The sequence below is a fragment of the Hemitrygon akajei genome, chromosome 7, assembly GCF_048418815.1.
Source record: "Hemitrygon akajei chromosome 7, sHemAka1.3, whole genome shotgun sequence".
Classification (NCBI taxonomy): Eukaryota; Metazoa; Chordata; class Chondrichthyes; order Myliobatiformes; family Dasyatidae; genus Hemitrygon; species Hemitrygon akajei.
Genome location: NC_133130.1, coordinates 25,562,923 through 25,582,597, shown reverse-complemented (window position 1 = coordinate 25,582,597; position 19,675 = coordinate 25,562,923). Strand labels below are relative to the sequence as shown.

At 43.3% G+C, this 19,675-nt stretch overlaps 1 protein-coding gene across 2 annotated transcripts in view; it reads left to right on the top strand.

The window, feature by feature from the left end:
• rasgrp3 (RAS guanyl releasing protein 3 (calcium and DAG-regulated)) overlaps nt 1-19,675 on the top strand; it is a 111,699-nt gene that overhangs the window by 56,073 nt on the left and 35,951 nt on the right. For both annotated transcript variants that reach the window (XM_073050516.1, XM_073050515.1), the window contains 4 exons: nt 4,421-4,537; nt 6,987-7,262; nt 8,518-8,598; nt 16,546-16,659. In XM_073050516.1, coding sequence (XP_072906617.1) covers nt 4,421-4,537; nt 6,987-7,262; nt 8,518-8,598; nt 16,546-16,659 — 588 coding nt within the window. The remainder of the gene's footprint in view (nt 1-4,420; nt 4,538-6,986; nt 7,263-8,517; nt 8,599-16,545; nt 16,660-19,675) is intronic.

The window sequence follows — 19,675 nt, the reverse complement described above, 5'->3', positions numbered from 1 at the left end:
GGTGGGATTCCAACTGGAGGTCATGGTTTAATGGTGAAAGGTGAAAAGTTGAAGGGGAACATAAGGGGAAATATCTTCATGCAGAGCATCATTAGAGTGTCGAATAAGCTGCTTGCGCAAGTCATGCATGCAAGCTCCATTTCAATGTTTAAGAGAAGTTTGGATAGGCACTTAGACAAAAATGACAGGTCTTGAAGAGCATGTTAAGGAGGCTGAGAGGTATCAAGGTTGAGATAGTTAGAACAGGTATTTCATACCTTCTCGTCTGTGGGAGCGGAGGAGTGATTTCTTTTGTTTATTAATTTTTGTGATGTGGGTGTCGCCAGCTAAGCCAGCATTTATCACCCATCCCTAGTTGCCCTAAAGAATAGTGTAGAAATTAAAACAGCTCAGAATTCAAAGAATATGCAGAGCTGTAGAGCTGGAGGAGATGACTGAGACTGAGAAAGATGAACCATAACAGGATTTGAAAATAAGTGTATGAATTTTAAAATTGAAACTTTTACCTAGACAGGATTCACAGCTGTTCAGTACAAACAAGGATGTCAGGTGACCAAGACGTGATGTGAATTAGGATTCAAGGAACTAAGTTTTGCTAAGTAGGCAGTTTAAATGGTCTACCATGGACTAGATGGGCCAAAGGGTGTGTGTGCTGTATTGTTCTGTGGCTCTATGAGTCTAACACATATCCCAGCCATTTTGCTGTGGAGATATTAACTGGAGTGGGGGACAAGTGCAGGTCCTGGTTGCTTGATCTTCATAGTATTGGACCTTGCGTCTCATTTACATGTGACCAGTTAACTGTGGGGACCTGCTGCAAAGGGGCAGGATCAATTTGTCTGGAACAAAGCATCCAGATCTTTTTTCTGAATATAACATAAAACAAAGAAGAGTACAGCACTGGAACAGGCTTTTCAGCCCACAATGTTGTGCCAAAACAATTAAATTAGTCATCAAATGGCAAACTAAATTAATCTCTCCTATCTACACGATGTCCACATCTTTCCATTTTTCTTACATTCAAATGCCTATCTAAACATCTCTTAAGACCCTAATATATCTGCCTCTACCCCCAATCCAGGCAGTGCATTCCAGGCATCCACCAATCTCTCTATAGAAAACTTGCCTCTCACATCTCCTTTGAAATTATTCCCTCTCGCATTAAATGCATGTCCTCTGATATTAAACATTTCAACGCTGGGAACAAACTCTGGACAACTTTTATCCCATAACATTGGTGAGGGTGTGCTTCCTTCCCAGCTACGTTGGAGAGTTAAGCACCCACTTCAAACCTTTGGAGCAGAGTGTGCCATTGAATGCCTGAACCAGTGAGGGTGCATTGTTGGCTTTATATTCAATTCAGCTCAGTTTTTTTCCCCAAGCGGTCAGTAGGGCTGTGAGCAAAATGGAATCCTGATGAAATTTCCCTAGAGCTATAAACCATTTCTATGGAAGACGCATGCAGCTGCATGTTCTTGTTCTCAACTTGCAAGGTTTTTACTGCTGTTATTTCCCAACGTTAGTGGTAAAGGAGCTGATGAGTGAATCTGTCAGATGTCAACAGGGCTGTAATTTTCCAAATTGGAATTGCTGCCTCACTTAATTTATTGTTGATTGGATAGCAGACAGAATAATTAAAATCTGAATCATTTGTTTTTCCAGCAATCAAATGTTGCTTCAGACTCAGAAGCAGCAGCAGGTTTATTATCATTGACACATGTTGTGAAATTTGTTGCTTTTTGGCAGCAGTACAATGGAAACCTAAAAAAATTAGAGCAAAAGGAAGCAATATACTGAGGTAGTGGTCAGGAATTCATGGACTGTTCAGAAATCTGGTGGCGGAGGGGAAGAAGCTGTTCCTAAAATGTTGAGTGTGGGTGTTCAGGCTCCGGTACCTCCTCTGTGATGGTTGTAATGAGAGGAAGGCATGTCCTGGATGGCGAGGTTCCTTAATAATAGATGCTGCATTCTTGGTAGATCACTTTTTAAAGATCTCCTTGATCGTGAGGAGGTTTGTGTCCGTGCTGAAGCTAGCTGAGTCTACAACCCTTTGCATCCTCTTTTGGTCCTGTGTATTGGAGCCTCCAGAAGATAATGGAACCAGTCAAAATATTCTCCATGGTACTTAGAAATTTGCTAGAGTCTTTGGCAACATAGTAAATCTCAAAATCCTAATGAAGTATAGCTGCTGGCATGCCTTGTTCATGCTTGCATCAATATGTTGGGCCAAAGAGAGATCCTCTGAGATGTTGATGCCTAGAAACTTGAAAGCCCTTTCCACCACTGACCTCTCAATGAGGACTGACATGTGTTTTCCTGACGTCCCCTTTCTGAAGTCCACCATCAATTCCTTGGTCTTACTAACGCTGAGTGCAAGGTTATTTCTTTAATTTATGGTCAGATAGACTTTGAGCCTTGAGTGTCTGTTTTTATATATTATTTCATTCATATTACTTCAATAATGTAACCCAAAACCAACTCCATCAACTTTGTTTGTGGTGCTGGGGAGCAGTTTGGATCTCTGTTTCCTCAGTTGAAACATTATCAACACAAATTAGTTCTGGCTGAATCTGACTAAAATTCTATAGGAAGTGTGTGGGGTCCTTCAGTTATTAGTTGTCCTCTTCTCTCACTCATCATATCAGCAATCCTGTGTTCTGCTCTGCGATAGGTTCTGCTGTAACACATAAAACGGAACAACACAGGAATGGGCCCTTCGGACCACAATGTTGTGTTGAATCATTTAAATTAGTAACCAAGTGTCCAACCAAACTAATCACTTCTGCCTCCACATTCCCATATTATTTCATTTCCTGTACGTTTGCTGTACATACCTGTCTAAAGGTCCATTTTCCTCCACCACCATCCCAGGCCAAGCATTCTAGGTACCCACCACTCTCCGTGTGTGAAAATAAAATACTTGTCCTACACGTCTTGTTTGAACATGATTGTTATGGCTTGCACTTTATTGTTGACCCCTGCACTGCACTTTTTCAGTAGCTTTTACACGTTAATCTTCATTCTTCTGTTTTACGTTCTTCTCACTCAAGGCACTGTGCAACGACTTGATCTGTATAAACAGCAGGCAAGACAAGCTTTTCACTGCATCTTGGTACATGTGACAATAATACACCAATACCAATACTAATTAAAGTTAATGCTTGCATTATTTTAGTTTTGAAAATAACTATTCTACTTAATTCCATTCCTCAGCGTTTTCAGTTCCATTCAGAGAAAGGGATTTAGTTCTGTTGCATCAAGATATTGTGGTGTGAAGAACTTCCATGTATTGCAAAACATTCTATATTTTGTATTGCATTCCATCCATATGAGGCTGTTACCACAGGGAGAGATAAGAGAGTCTTAGACAGACATCATTATCATCATTACGTGCTGTGTCATATGACATAGAAGATTATGGCCTCATGATCATGATTGTTCTTGGCAAATTTCTCTACAGAAGCGATTTGCCAATGCTTTCTTCTGGGCAGAGTCTTTACATAACAGATGACCCCAGCCAATATCAAAACTCCTCAGAGATTGCCTGGTGTCAGTGGTCACATAACTAGGACTTGTTGCACAGCCTCAGTATAGATGGATGTCCTTTTAGAACAGAGATGAGGAGGAATTTCTTTAGCCAGTGAGTGTTGAATCTGAGGAATTTGTTGCCGCAGGTCATTGGGTATATTTAAGGTGGGGCTTGATAGATTCTTGATTAGTCAGGGCATGACCATGAAGGGATATAGGGAGAAGGCAGGGGATCGGGGCTGAGAGGGAAAATAGATCAGCCATGTTGAAGAGGTGAAGCAGACTCGATGGGCCGAATGGCCTAATTTATCTAATGGTCTTATGGTCTTAAATGCAGCCCTGCTCCCGTGGCTTCATGTGACCATGATCAAGGGATAAGCAGATGCCACACCTTGCCCAAGGGTGACCTGCAAGCTAGCGGCGGAAAAGAGTGCCTTAAACCTCCTTTGGTAGAGACATATCTCCATCCTGCCACCCACTTAGATAGGCACATGGATGAAAAAGAATTGCAGGGTAATGGGCTGTGTAGGAGGGAAGGATGAGACTGATGATTGAGATATGTCAGCAAAACATAGCGTGTTGAAGAGTCCATGCTGTTCTGTACTGTTCTACGTTGAAAATATAAGTGCATCAAGGGAGTACAGGGGAGAAGCGTTAACAGGATGCAGAGTAAAGTGTTGCAGTTACAGTGAAAGTGCAGTGCAGACAGACAATAAGGTACAAGGGCCATGTGAATTAAATTGTGAGGTCAAGAGTTAAACTTTATCGTGCAAGAGGTTCAGGCAGTAGGAAGGATGGATGGGTAGGCTGGTCTTCCTGACTGTGATGTGGAGATGTCATTACGTGGTTCCATCTTTCGCACCTGACCCTGTACTCACCACATCTATTTCAGAAGTTGCTCCAGCTCCAGAACTTCAACACATTGATGGCTGTGGTAGGAGGCTTAAGCCATAGCGCAATATCGCGCTTGAAGGACACCTTCTCTCATCTTGCTCCGGAAGTTACAAAGGTAAGGTTGTGTGGATCCTAATAGTATCATCAAGGACGGATAGGGAAGGACCACGTGGCCTATTCCATGTTCAGACTGTGTACCTTCTGGGTTAGAATGGATAGCATTATTTTAGTTTTCTAATTGTCCTTCAGGATGAAAGCTTTAGATAGTGATTTGGATTTTAGAGAAAAGGAACGGTTTTTGTAAGCATGATAAACTGTGTTGTCTGCAGTGTTGGATCTCCGTTTCATTTTCTGATCCTTAGGGAGTCAGGAATAAGGAGCAGACTTATTTCAGTTTATTTTAGAGTACAAGCATTCGTATGAGTACTAAATAAATAAATAAAGAGCTGAGAAATGATGCTAAGAGGTAGTGCTCAGTGGACAAAGGGATAAAGAAAGCAAGGTGGCACCTCTGAAAAATCTATCACTTTTATAATAAGGAAAATCCCTTAGCTAAGAATGAATTAGTTAATACATTACATAACTAAAACAATTACGTTGCCTTTGGTAATGTGCTAATACTTAGCCAATGGAAAATGAGAAAAGTGAGCTGCTATTCCACCTTCTCCCATTGAGTGAATAATAACGGGTTTGTTAAAAAGTAGAAAAATGATTAAAATGTAGTATTTTTTAAAAAGTGGTATCCAACAACAGATAAGATCATAAAACATGGAAGAATTAGGCCGTTCAGCCTATACAGTCTGTTCAGGCATTCCATCATGCTGATCCTGGATCCCACTCAAACCCATACACCTGCCCACTAACCATATCCTATGATGCCCTGACCAATCAAGAGATTATCAACTTCCGCCTTAAATATACACCACAGTCTGTGACAGAGCATTCCACAGAGTCACTACTCTCTGGCTAAAAAAAATTCCTCCTTACCTCTGTTCTAAAGGGTCTCCCCTTGATTTTGAGGCTGTGCCCTCTAGTTCTGGATACCCCCACCACAGGAAACGTCCTCTCTACATCCACCCTATCTAGTTCAACGTTCAGTAGGTTTCAATGAGCTCCCCATGCGTTCTTCTAAATTCAAGTGAGCACAGGTCCAAAGCTGCCAAGCGTTCCTCATATGTTAACCCCTTCATTCCCAGAATCATCCTCGTGAGCCTCCTCTGGACTCTCCAATGACAACACATCCTTTCTGAGATAAGAGGCCCAAAACTGTTGATAACACTTCAAGTGCTGCCTGACCAGTGTCTTATAAAGCTTCAGCATTATCTCCTTGTTTTTATATTCTATTTCCCTTGAAATAAATGCCGACATTGCATTTGCTTTCTTTATTAGCTTATATTAATTAGCTATTTAATTAGATATTAGCTTATTTAATGAATCTGTAAATTAATTTGGGAGACTGCTAAATGCATCACACATCCTGATTTTATTCTCCTGTATCATCCTCCAACTTTGAGACTGATTCACACTTTAATAAGAGGCAGTTTTATTTAGAAATTGTTCAGCAGACGAGGATTAACATTTGAACTTGAGTTCTCAACGCAGTGCATCCTGATTTTGCAGACCCTTTCTTATCAACTGCAATAAATTAATCTACTTTGTTGCTTTTTATTACATGATGAACAACATATTTTTCGTGGAAAGTCCCTGATCTCTGACACCTGTAACTGTTAAGGTTGGGCTGGCTTTCAACATAAGGAACATTTAACTCCTCCTTGCCTCACTCAACAGCCTTTGTGAAAAGTCATTCAGAGAAATTAGTTTCAATTGAATTATTTTGCATCTGAATGCAGGAAGCCAATGAGCATGTGTCATGGGATTCACCAGGAGGCTTGTCTATTAAAGTGGCTGCTCGTGTGGGTGTAGGGGCCTTGCCACATTGCCTAATATCATGTACATATGAAACTGTTTACCGGTTTATCACTTAAACTAGTTAGAATGTGTTCAGTTCTTTTATATGTGAATTCCCACCACAGGCATTGAGATGAATTTGTAAATCTCCAATCAAGGTTTAATTACAATGTCCAGAAACTGTGCTGATTAATATCACTGAAGAGTCAATTTTGTGGTCTAATTTATTCTTTTGTTATGGGATCCAGCATCGCTATAAGACCAGAATTTACCGCCTATCTCTAATACTCTTGTGAGCAGGGTGGCAGCCAGTGCCAAGGATTACTGCAGTCAGTCTGGTGAAGAAGGTCCCACAGTAAGGGAGTACCAGGATTAATATTCTGTGGTGATGATGAGACAGTAATTTATTTCAAAGTCAGGATTCTGCATGACTTGAAAGGGGTTGCACAGAACACCAATGTCATATGTATGCTGCCTTGCCCGACCAGGCGGTAAAGTTACCATCGAGTGGGGAATGCTGGGATTTTTCTTTTCGATAATGAATCCCCGCCACACTGTTTCAGATATACAAGTCTCATTTCTTTTCATTTCAGATTCTGTGTTTAAGAAATATTTGACTTGCTATCTGATTTATGTTTTTCTGTTTCTTCTGCGAGGTTTGGAATGAAATGACCGAGCTGGTCTCTTCCAATGGCAACTACTGCAGCTATCGAAAAGCTTTTGCCGACTGTGAGGGATTTAAGATTCCAATTCTGGGAGTTCACCTGAAGGACCTGATTGCAGTTCATGTAGCCTTCCCAGACTATGCAGACGATAATAAAGTGAACATTGTCAAAATGCAGCAACTGTACGTTACCTTTAATGAACTGGTTTCACTTCAGGATGCAAATCCTCACTTAGAACCAAATATGGATTTAATACACCTTTTAACAGTAAGTTTGGTTCAGTTGTCATGTATATAGATGTGCCTATGTGTGTGTGTGTGTGAGCTATAGTGTATGTGTGCACGTTTGTGTACGTGATGTACACATTGTATGACCACCTCACCAGCACTGCAGTAATGTTAATATGAAACAGCTAGAAAAAAGACTCGTTAATCGTTCTCCATGGGAAGTCTGTGTCTTTACATCAAAACTGTTCGGTTCTGGTCGCCTCATTATAGGAACAACGTGGAAGCCCGAGAGAGGACGCAGAGGAGATTTACCAGGGTGCTGTCTGCTTTGGACAACTTGTCTTGTGAGGAGAGGTTGAGTGAGTTTAGGGCTTTTCTCTTTGGAGCAAAAGAGGATTAAGAAGTGACTTGATTGAGGTGTACAAGATTATAAGAAGCATGGCTAGATTGGACAGCCTTTGCTTCAGGCTAAAGTGAGAGGGCACAATTTTAAGGTGATTAGAGAAAAGTGTAGGGGGAATGTCAGAGGTAAGTCTTTTACACAGGGAGATAACTTCCTGGAGCACACCGCCAGGGGTGGCAGTGGAGGCAGATGCATTATGGACATTTAAGAGACTCTCAAAGTTCAAATTAAACTTTATTATCCAAGTACATACTGTATCTGTCACCATGCACAACCCTGAGATTCATTTTCTTGTGGGCATACTTAATAAATCTATAGAATAATAACAGAATCAATGGAAGACTGCCCAACTAGGGCGCTCAACCAGAGGGCAGGAAACAAAAAACTGTGCAAATACAAAAGGAAGAAATAATAGTAATATATGAATAAGCAATAAAATAAGGGATTGAGAATGTGAGATGGATTGTCCTTGAAAGTGAGTCCATTGGTTGTGGGAACATTTTAATGAGGGGGCAAGTGAAGAGACTCTTAGATGGGCACATGGATGAAAGGAAAATGGAGGGCTATGTGTGACGGAAATGTTGGATTGATCTTGGAGTAGGTTAAAAGGTCAGCATGACCACTGATCGAAGGGCTTGTACTGTTCTATATGTGAGCTGTCGGAAAGTGGAACAGTATTTAAAGGCATGTGGAAGCTGAAGATGGTGAAATGGATGTTAGCAGCCCCAGCTGTGCAGGATAGGAGACTGGCATTGCATAGCTCATAGATCTCATATTCCAGATCCATCACCACCGTTGGGTAGTCCTACCCAGGACTAAACTGGAATTGATAATTACTGTGTGCAGCCAATGAATGTTAAAGACCTTATTAATTGTGTGTGTTTTTTTGCAGCTGTCCCTGGATTTATATTACACAGAGGATGAAATCTATGAACTATCATTACTCCGTGAACCAAGAAATCCAAAATCAATGGTAGGCGCAGACCTCAGTTTCCTGTTGCTAACTTTTGTGGGTATTGTTGCCATTGAGCTGAGTGCATAGACACATCCCAGAACTTGTCAGCACGTGAATCTGCCCCACAATAGACGTAGGGTGTCTTCTCCCCATTCCTGACTCTCCATGGAATGCACAGTGAGAAGATGGTACCAAATTCGCTTGGAGCAGGCAGGCTTGAGAGGCACAGTGCAAGTTTCTCTCCTTGCTTCTCCTTGTCCCGTATCAGGAGGTTAGAGTGCAAAACTAAAGCACAGGGTATTAGGTTAATGCACAGACATAGAGAGAGCGCTGGTCACCATACAGGAAACAAGGAGAGAGAGGAGACACTCTTTCTCCATAGGCTGAGCCAAAATGCCAGCAGTTCCTTTCTTCCCCTGGGTGCTGCTCCACTCACTGAGTTCCTACAGCAGATTGTTGCTCCTGGCTGGGTTGAGTTGTTCTCCGCTCTTGGCTATTTGTTTACAATCGCTTCGTCACCTTGTGAGGAGACATCGACAGTGAGAGCACTGTTCACTGTGGAGTGTACTCTGTATGCTTGGCCTTCATATACTTTCCAATCAACTGATCTTTCACCATTTTGGAAACTCAGCTGTGATGCGGGGAGGAAATCTCATCACTGATTTGTTGCGTGGCAAACTCTGTGGCTGTGGTCTGGAATTTTGCCCGTGTTGGCTCATAAATAGGATCGCGGTATACACATTTGTTTACGGAAGTGTTCATGGAAAGCCATGCTTCTGGGAACTCTCTTGCATGCCACATGTGCACTTGTGCCATGACTTTATAACCATACAACTATTACAGCATGGAAACAGGCCATCTCGGCCCTTCTGGTCCGTGCCGAACGCTTACTCTCACCTAGTCCCACCGACCTGCACTCAGCCCATAACCCTCCATTCCTTTCCTGTCCATATACCTATCCAATTTTTTTTTAAATGACAATATTGAACCTGCCTCTACCACTCCTACTGAAAGTTCATTCCACACAGCTACCACTCTCTGAGTAAAGAAGTTCCCCCTTGTGCTGCTTTCACTAATGCCCGGTCAAACTTGTGCTTCTCTTGATCTTCATGGGCAGAGATTAGGGAGAGTTAGTCATGCCACTTACAGCCAGTTGATGTTCATGGATCCTTGTGGATGGTTTTCTCCCAGTTTGGCCGACGTAATATTTGCAACCATCAACCACCCAAGCTACGTATTTTCCAAATTATTTCCATTGTTACTCCTTTTCAACATGGCTGGCCGTGAAAAGTGGGATAATGCAGGGCCAGTGCTCAGATCTTAATTGTTTACAATATGTATTACCAATTTAGTTGAGGGAGTATTCCCAGCTTCGCAGATGAAGCAAAGCTGGAGGAGCGTGTGAGCAGGGAGGAGGATGCTTGTAAGTTGGACAGTTCGGGGAAGGCAGATTCATGACAATGCGGATAAGTGTGAGGTTACCAACTCTGGTGGACAAATGGGATGTTAGTCTTGGAGAGAGACCGGATGGCTCACTTTGTTCTCCCTGGAGCAACGAGGCTGAGCGGAGATCTTGCAGAGTTATATTAAATTATTAGAGGTATGGCTACAGGAGATAGAATCATTTTCCAATGGTAGGAGTATGCAAAACAGGAGGGCATAATTTAAGATAAAGATGATGATTCAGGGTTAAAGGTGATTTGAAGGGAAAGTTTCTTTTCCCCCCAAAATAGTTAATATTTGGAACTTGCCGCCAGATGAAGTGGTGGTATCAGATATAATCACTACATAAATCAGCAAGGCACAAGAGGAATATGGACAGTGCAGGCAAACGGGGTTGTAATGATGGGCAAAAAAGTTAGTGTGGGCACAATGGGCTGAAGACTGTACCACTTTGACTCTGAGGCGCCTCGAAACAACCCTTGTCCTGAGTAGGATCTACAAAGCAGAATTTATGTTTAAGGACCATTTCTGCCTGGCCATCTCAGAATCTCTTCACCATGAGCTTTGGTACACAAGAACACCAAAAATAAGAACAGGAGTAGGACCCCAGTCCCCTCAAGCCCCAGCATTTAGTATGATCATGGCTCATCTCTGCTGGCTTTCAGTGCCCTTCGCTGCTCATTCTGGATGGATACGTGGAGCTTAAAAAAATAGAGGGCTATGGGTGAGCCTTGGTAGTTCTAAAGTAAAGACTTCAGCTTTGTGGGCTGAAGGGCCTGTATTGTGCTGTAGGTTTTCTATGTTTCTATTCCCCATTATCCTCAATTCCTTGATCTTTCTTTTATTTAAGTTCAAAGCTGAAAGTAAATTGATTATCATACTCAATAAGCCTATAGAATAATAACCGTAAGAGAGTCAATGGAAGACTGCCCAACTAGGGCATTCAACCAGAGTGCAGAAAACAACCAACTGGGCAAATACAAAAAGAAGAAATAGTAATAATAAATAAATAAGCAATAAATATTGAGAACATGAGATGAATAGTCCTTGAAAGTGAGACCATTGGTTGTGGGAGTATTTCAATGATAGGGCAAGTAAAGTTGAGTGAAGTTATAAAACCATAGAACACTACAGCACAGTACAGGCCCTTCAGCCCTCCATGTTGTGCCGACCCATATAGTCCTTAAAAAAAAGTACTAAACCCACACTACCCCATAACCCTCCATTTTTCTTTCATCCATGTGCCTGTCCAAGAGGCTCTTAAATACCCCTAATGTTTTCGCCTCCACCACCATCCCTGGCAAGTCATTCCAGGCACTCACAACCCTCTGTGTAAAAAACTTACCCCTGATGTCTCCCCTAAACTTCCCTCCCTTAATGTTGTACATATGCCCTCTGGTGTTTGCTATTGGTGCCCTGGGAAACAGGTACTGACTATCCACCCTATCTATGCCTCTCATAATCTTGTAGACCTCTATCAAGTCCCCTCTAATTCTTCTACGCTCCAAGGAGAAAAGTCCCAGCTCTGCTAACCTTGCTTCATATGACTTGTTCTCCAAACCAGGCAACATCCTGGTAAATCTTCTCTGCACCCTTTCCATAGCTTCTACATCCCCTTCTACATCTGCCAGATGGCTGAGGGTTAATAATTGTTCCTAAACCTGGTGGTGTGAGTCCTAAAGCACCTGTACCTTCTTCCTGATGGCAGGAGGGAGAAAACAATATGGCTGGGTGGTGGGATTTATCTATCTCCAACTTAAATATATTTGATATATTTACTAACCTTGGCAGAAAATTCCAAGGAATTCGCTACCCTCTGAGAAATGATGCTTCAATGTACTTCAGTTTTAAGTGACTGATACTTTACTTTGTAGCTATGTCCTAATGTTCTTAAGCCCCATTAGAATCTTGTCTGTCTGAATAAGGTTACCCCTCATTCTTCTCAACTCCAAGGAATACAGACCCAAATTGTCCAGCTTCTCTTGGTCGGACCTAATCTACAGATGACAGAACACACACAAAATATTGGAGGAATTCATCAAATCAGGCAGCAACTACAGAGGGGAATAAGCAGTCGACTTTTTGGGCCAAGACCCTTCATCGGGACTGGAAAGGATGGGGTCACGAGCCAGAATAGGAAGGTGGGGGAGAGGGGAAGGGGTACAAGCTGGCAATTGATAGGTGAAACCAGGTGAGGGGGAAGGTGGGTGGGTGGGGGAGAGGTATGAAGTAAGAAGCCGGGAGGTGGACGAGGTAAAGGGCTGAAGATGAAGGAATCTGAGAGGAAAGGTCAGTGGAATATGGGGGGGGGGGGTGTGGGGGAAGGAGAAGGAGCACCAGAGGGAGGTGATTGGGTAGGTGAGAAATGGGAAGGAGTCAGAGGGCAACCAGAGGAGGGAATGGAAAAAGAGAGAAGGGGAAAGGGGGTAGAAGTTATCAGAAGCTAGTGAAATCAATGTTCATGCCATCATGTTGGAGGCTACCCAGAAGGAATATGAGGCGCTGCTCCTCTGACCACATCATGACCGTAGAGAAGGCTGTGGTTAGACATGTCAATTTGAAATTGCAGGCAGCCGGGAGATCCTGCCTTTTGCGGTGGGTGGTGCAAATTGCTCGACGAAGCGGTCCCCCGACAGGTCTCACCGATGTAGAGGATGCCACATCGCGTGCATAGGTTACAATACATGACCCTGGCAGACTGGGGTTCTGAGGTGAACCTTTCCATCACACATGGTTAATCTCCTTTGGACTGGATCCAATGGTAAGGCAAGTTGAAACGCTTCTGTCTGGCACCTTTGGAACCTGACTGGTGTCAGGCCACAGAAATTCCCCATGGTTACCTTCCCAATAAGTAAGAGAACAGTTCTCTTTCAGCATTTACACTCAGTGAGTTGTGTAATTTTATGAGAATTGGCTATAGCCTGGAGTTTCCCTCAAATGGAAATGATGTTGGCTATGGTGGCAAAACTGCATTGTAGGCTAATTAGCAACCAATTAGACTCAGAATCAGAATCAGGTTTATTTTCACCGGCATGTGATGTGAAATTTGTTAACACAGACCTAAGTTAATCTTAGATCTTAATTAAAATTAGTTAATTAATATAGCTCAGATTCTAAACATACTGGACTAGAGACCTTCCTCATGCACATCCTTTTTAACATCAAGGGTGCAGTATTCGAGGTGAAGCCTCACCAGCAAGCTGTGCAATGGCAGCAAAGCTTCCATATTCATTAACTCCAGCACCTTTGCAACAAAGGCCAACATGCCACTTGCATTCCTAATCACTTGTTCCCGCTTGTTAAACTTTTGTGATTTATGGGTGTGACAGAGCAGGTTGGCAAGGCTAATTGCCCCGCTAACCTTTCTCCTTTACCCAGTTAGTCACTCTTCCTCGTCCTGTCGCTGGTGTAGTTTCCCCAGTAGTTCACAAACTTTGCACACCCCAACAGTAAAACAATTGCTGGCTTGGCTAATCAAAATAATCCCTCCAGTTAATGTGCTCTACTGGTTTATAACTCTTAAAAATAAGGATTCTAGACACATTCATCCCAAACAGTTTTATTTATTTTTACTGACACTGGTACATCGGTTTATAGACAGCAGAATGTCCCCAAAAGACGTGAGGGACAGTTTGGGGTATCCTAAAATAATGTCCGGGTTAGTGGGAGCAGGTGCCCTAAACCCTACACAGGCAGATTTAAACCCTCAGTTTGGCTTTGCTGAGGGGTGTGGAGGCTGGATTTGACAGTTGGTGAATAGTTATATTGGGAAGTTAATGACAAAATGGAGGAAGCCTCTGAATATTTGTAAATTTTTGTACAAGTTTGTTTTCATTTGCCTATTTGTAAATACTTCTTTTCTTCACAGCTGTTGGGCAGCTTTTGCTTTTTTTTTCACCTGGAACTAAATAAAACCCCTCGCACTAGCGTGCTGTTGCGGCTTACCATCTGTTCTTTTCTTTAACTGGTGACCCTCGTCAAGCACGCTTAGCCGCAATGGGCTAGCACACCTTGATTCTCCTGAGCTGCCCTCATGTGCGGTCGCTCTACATTTAGATAATAATCTGCCTGTTGACTCTGCTTAATGAAGTGCATCACCTTCCACTTCCCCACTTCCAATTGCCAGGTTTTTACCCAATCATTTTACCAATTTAAATCTTTTTGCAGAATCACAATATTCCCATCACACCCTGTCCTTCTACCCAGAATTCATATCATTGGAAACCTCACATTTCTCTCACTCCTCCAGGTCATTAATGTAAATAGTAGACAACTGAGGGCCAAGAAACGTATCCCTTGGTGCTCCTAGTTACATCTCTCCAGCCTGAAAAGGACAAATGTATTCTGAATCTGTTCTCTATGTGACCGGCAGTTTTCATTCCATGCTAACATTCCCACGCCAGTACTTTGGCCTCTTAAGTTATGCACCACCTTCATATATAGCACCTTGTCAAAGGTCTTTTGGAAATCTAAATACACAACATCTACAGGATTCTGATGAAGGGTCTTGGCCTGAAAGGCTGACTCTTTATTCCTTTCCATGGATGACTATAAAAAGGGAAAGGACATAGAATCAGCCCATCGAGTCTGCCTTCTGTCATTTGGTCATGGCTGATTTATTTTCCTTCTCAATCCCATTCTCCTGCCTTCTCCCCATAACCTTTGACACGCTTACTAATCAAGAACCTATCAACCTACACTTTCAATATACCCAGTGAATTGGCCTCCACAGGCATATATGGCATTGAATTCCATAGATTCACAATCCTCTGGCTGAAGAATTTCCTCCTTATCTCTGTTTTAAAGGGACATCCTTCTATTCTGAGGCTGTGTTCTCTGGTCCCAGACTCCACCACTGTGGGGAACATCCACTCTATCTAGACATTTCAATATTCAGTGCATTTCAATGAGATTCCCCACTCATTGTTCTAAACTCCACCCAGCACATGCCCAGGGCTCCTCATATGTTAATGCTTTCATTCCCTGGATCATTTCTGTAAACCTCCTCTGGTCCTTTTCCAATTCTAGCACATTCATTCCTAGACATTGGGCCCAAAACTGCCTCGAATACTCCAAATGTAGTCCGACCAATGCACTTCCAAGTCTCAACCTTACACCCCAGCAGAGTCCTCTTGAAATGAATGCTAACGTTGCTTTTGCCTTCCTCACTGCTGACTCAGCCTGCAAGTTAACCTTTACAGAATGCTGCACTTGGACCCCCCAAGTCCGTTTGCACCTCTAATTTCAAAATCAGCTGCCCACTTAGAAAGTAGTCTATGCCTTTATTTTTTTTCTACCAAAGCGCTTGAGAGTACACTTCTTATACGGTATTCCATCTGCCACTTCTTTGGCCATCCTCCAGGTCCTTCTGTAGACTCCCTGCTTCCTAATCACCACCTGCCCCTCCACCCACCTTTGTATCATCTGCAAATCCGGCCACAAAGCTATCAATTCCATCATTAACAAGTAATGTGAAAAGTAGCACCCCCTGATACTGATGACTGCAGAACACCACTGGTCACTGGCTGCCAAACAGGAAAGGCCTCCTTTATTTCCTCTCTTTGCTTTCTGCCAGTCACCCAATCTTCAGTCCATGCTATAGCATGGAAACAGGCTCTTCAGTCTGATGTCTGCACCAACCAGCAGGCACTCATCTACACTAATCCCATTTCCTCCTTCCCAGAATCTTTTCAGCTCCCCAGAGGTTGTCCTGCTTACCTAGTTGCTGCCTGACCTGCTGAGATCCTCGTGCATTTGTGTGTGCTACCACAGGCGCCAGGGTGGAGATACGACTCTACCAAAGGAGTTGTGATGCCTTCTTTCCCACCACTAGGCTGCAGGTCGCCTGTGGGCAAGGTGTAGCACCTGCTTAGCCCCCCGATCCGGGTCATGTGAAGTCATGGGAGCAGGTGGTGGATGGTCATACGAGCAGCAGGTACAGATCACAAGTCCTGGTTATGCAACCACTGAAGCCAAGCAGACAATCTCTGATAATGGCTGGGGTCACCCATCTTGTAAAGGCACTGCCTAGAAGGAAGAAATGGCAAAGTCCTTTTGTAGAGAAATTTGCCAAGAACAATCATGGTCATGAGACCATGATCGCCCATGTCATATGACACGGCACATAATGATGATGGTAATGATAATATCTCCAGGGTCCCCTCTGTCAACTTTTCCTGAACAGCAGAAATCAGCTGTGTTGCTGTCATTCCTCGATAGGGAGTCTGTAACGTTGTGGTTAAAACAGTGCAAAAATAGCAAAGGTCCTTCTGCAGGAAGAGGTGCGAAGGGATGGAATTCTCCTCACTGTCTGCGTGTACTGTTCATTGAGTGCTGTTTGACAGGATTGCAGTGCGAAAGGGAACTCTGGTGGGTAAGTACGAGCCAAAGGAACAGAAGAATGTGAGATCGTGGGAAAGGCTCATGTCGAACATTGATCAAATGACTTCCACCTGTGCTTGTATGATGTGAAATGTAATACGTGAAGTGTAATGACTTGCACATGGACCTGTGTCTTCACAGCCCAGCACCCCGACCACTCCAAACAAAACAGTAGCGCTTGTGGATTGGGAACCTGGACTGACACCAAAGCCAGATCCCACCATCATTAACAAACATATCCGGAAGACAGTTGACGTAAGTACACTTAAATCAAAGCCAGTTATCTTCCAGTCCTGTGCATTGTAGAATGCAGCACTGTGCAGAGGTCCTGGGCACGTTTATATGGTTTGGGTGCCTAACACTTCTGCACAGTCCATAGTAATTCTCTGCATTGCACTGTATGGCTGCCACTAAAAAAAAACAAACTTCATTACAAACCTGATTCTGATATGGGTCTGTATTGTGGACTGAGAGTGGGAAGGGGTGGGGGGGGGGGAAATCATGGTTGGGGAAAGGGGAGAGAGTGGGAAGCATCAGAGAGACGTTCTGTATTGGTCAATAGACCAATTGTTTGGAATCAAGTGACCTTGCCTGGTGTCTTGGGGCTGTGTGTGTCTCTAGCCACGCCACTCCTGCCCCAGCACTCCTTTTCTGTCACCTGTCCCACACCCCTCCCACAGTGCTCAACCCTCACTATTCCCAACATTCTTTGTTCCAGCCAGATTCACAAACTCGCTCTTCGCTCCACATTGACAAAAACAGTATTGTTCATAGGTCTTAGGCACCCTGGCTATGTAGACATTTAGCCCAGGACTTTTGCACAGTAGTGTATGTCTAAAGTTTTAGTGCCAGTGGTATGATCTATTGAAAGGCCAGACTCTGTGTAAGAGTAAACATTCCTGCTTGGGGTAAAACCATGATGAAGTAGCAGAGATCCTGCTGCGAGTTTGAAGGATTACTTCACAGGGCTGCTACTCATACCCAGAATCAGAATCAGGTTTATAATCACTGACATATGTTATGAAATTTGTTGTTTTGCAGCAGCAGGACAATGCAATACATTAAAAAAACACTAAGTTATAATAGAGAACTGCAACAAGAGCAAAAATAGTGAGGTTAATGGACCATTCAGAAATTTGTTCCTGAAACTTGGTGTGTTCACCTTCAGTCTCCTGTACCTCCTCCTTGATGGTAGTAATGAGAAGAGGGCATGTCCAGGATGGTGAGGGTCCTTTATGATTGGTGCCACCTTCTTGAGGAATTGTCTTTTGAAGATGTCCTCAGTGGTGGAGAAGTTCGTGCCCATGATGGAGCTGACTAAGTTTACAAACCTCTGCAGCTTTTATCAATCCTATGCATTGGCGCCTCTATACCAGGCAGTAAGGGAAACCTGTCAAAATGTTCCCCACAGTACATCTGTGGAAATTTGCTGGAATTTTTGGTGACTCACCAAAACTCCTGAAACTCCTAATGGAGTATACCTTCTTCATGATTGCGTCAATCAGGCCTGACTTAGTCAACTGGGCTTCTGAAGGTGCTGACACATCTGGAGCCATTGGACCATAGCTTTCCAGGGAATATATTTTTATGTGAGTGGAAAGAATAGTGTTGGTATAGTGAAGCTGGAGGGAAGCATCAGGGGTTGGTGTGGTAGGACAACAGGATAGCAAAACCCTGAACTCAAACCTGAGCTCACCTGATAGAACAACCTTCATTTATTTCGTGTATTTATGGCATAGCATCAAATACAATTGGATGTCAAGCCACAGAAGCAGTTGACCAAAAGCTATTGAATATTGGAAGGCTTAAATGGGGTGGATGTGGAGAGGATGTCTCCTAAGGTGGGAGAGACAAGGAGCAGAAGACACGACCTCAGAATACAAAGACGTCCCTTTAGAACAGAGATGAGGGGAAATTTCTTTAGCCTGAGGGTGGTCCATCTGTGGAATTCATTGCCACAGATGCCTGTGCAGGCCAAGTCATTAGACATTGGGCATATTTAATGCGGACTTTGATAGATTGTCGATTAGTAAGGGTGTCAAAGGCTACAGGGAGAAGGCAGGGTATGGGGTTGAGAGGGATAGTAAGTGGATGGAATAGTGGAGCAGATTCAATAGACAATAGGTGCAGAAGTAGACCATTTGGCCCTTCGAGCCTGCACCACCATTTTGAGATCATGGCTGATCAACTACTATCAATACCCGGTTCCTGCCTTGTCCCCATATCCCTTGATTCCCCTATCCATAAGATACCTATCTAGCTCCTTCTTGAAAGCATCCAGAGAATTGGCCTCCACTACCTTCCGAGGCAGTGCATTCCAGACCCCCACAACTCTCTGGGAGAAGAAGTTTTTCCTTAACTCTGTCCTAAATGACCTACCCCTTATTCTCAAACCATGCCCTCTGGTACTGGACTCTCCCAGCATCTGGAACATATTTCCTGCCTCTATCTTATCCAATCCCTTAATAATCTTATATGTTTCAATCAGATCCCCTCTCAATCTCCTTAATTCCAGTGTGTACAAGCCCAGTCTCTCTAACCTCTCTGCGTACGACAGTCCAGACATCCCAGGAATTAACCTCGTGAATCTACGCTGCACTTCCTCTACAGCCAGGATGTCCTTCCTTAACCCTGGAGACCAAAACTGTACACAATATTCGATGGGTCAAATGACCTAATTTTGCTCCTATGTCTTATGGCCTTATGGTCTATAAAAACTCAGTTTTTATGGGGTGGTGTCTTAAGGGAGGAAACTGAAAGGAAGCAGAGACATTGAAGGAAGGGATCCCACAGAGCACCCACACTTCTTAACCATATAACCATATAACAATCACAGCACGGAAACAGGCCATTCCGGCCCTCCTAGTCCGTGCCGAACTCTTAATCTCACCTAGTCCCACCTACCCGCACTCAGCCCATAACCCTCCACTCCTTTCCTATCCATATACCTATCCAATTTTACCTTAAATGACACAACTGATCTGGCCTCTACTACTTCTACAGGAAGCTCATTCCACACAGCTATCACTCTCTGAGTAAAGAAATACCCCCTCGTGTTTCCCTTAAACTTTTGCCCCCTAACTCTCAAATCATGTCCTCTCGTTTGAATCTCCCCTACTCTCAATGGAAACAGCCTATTCACGTCAACTCTATCTATCCCTCTCAACATTTTAAATACCTCGATCAAATCCCCCCTCAACCTTCTACGCTCCAATGAATAGAGACCTAACTTGTTCAACCTTTCTCTGTAACTTAAGTGCTGAAACCCTGG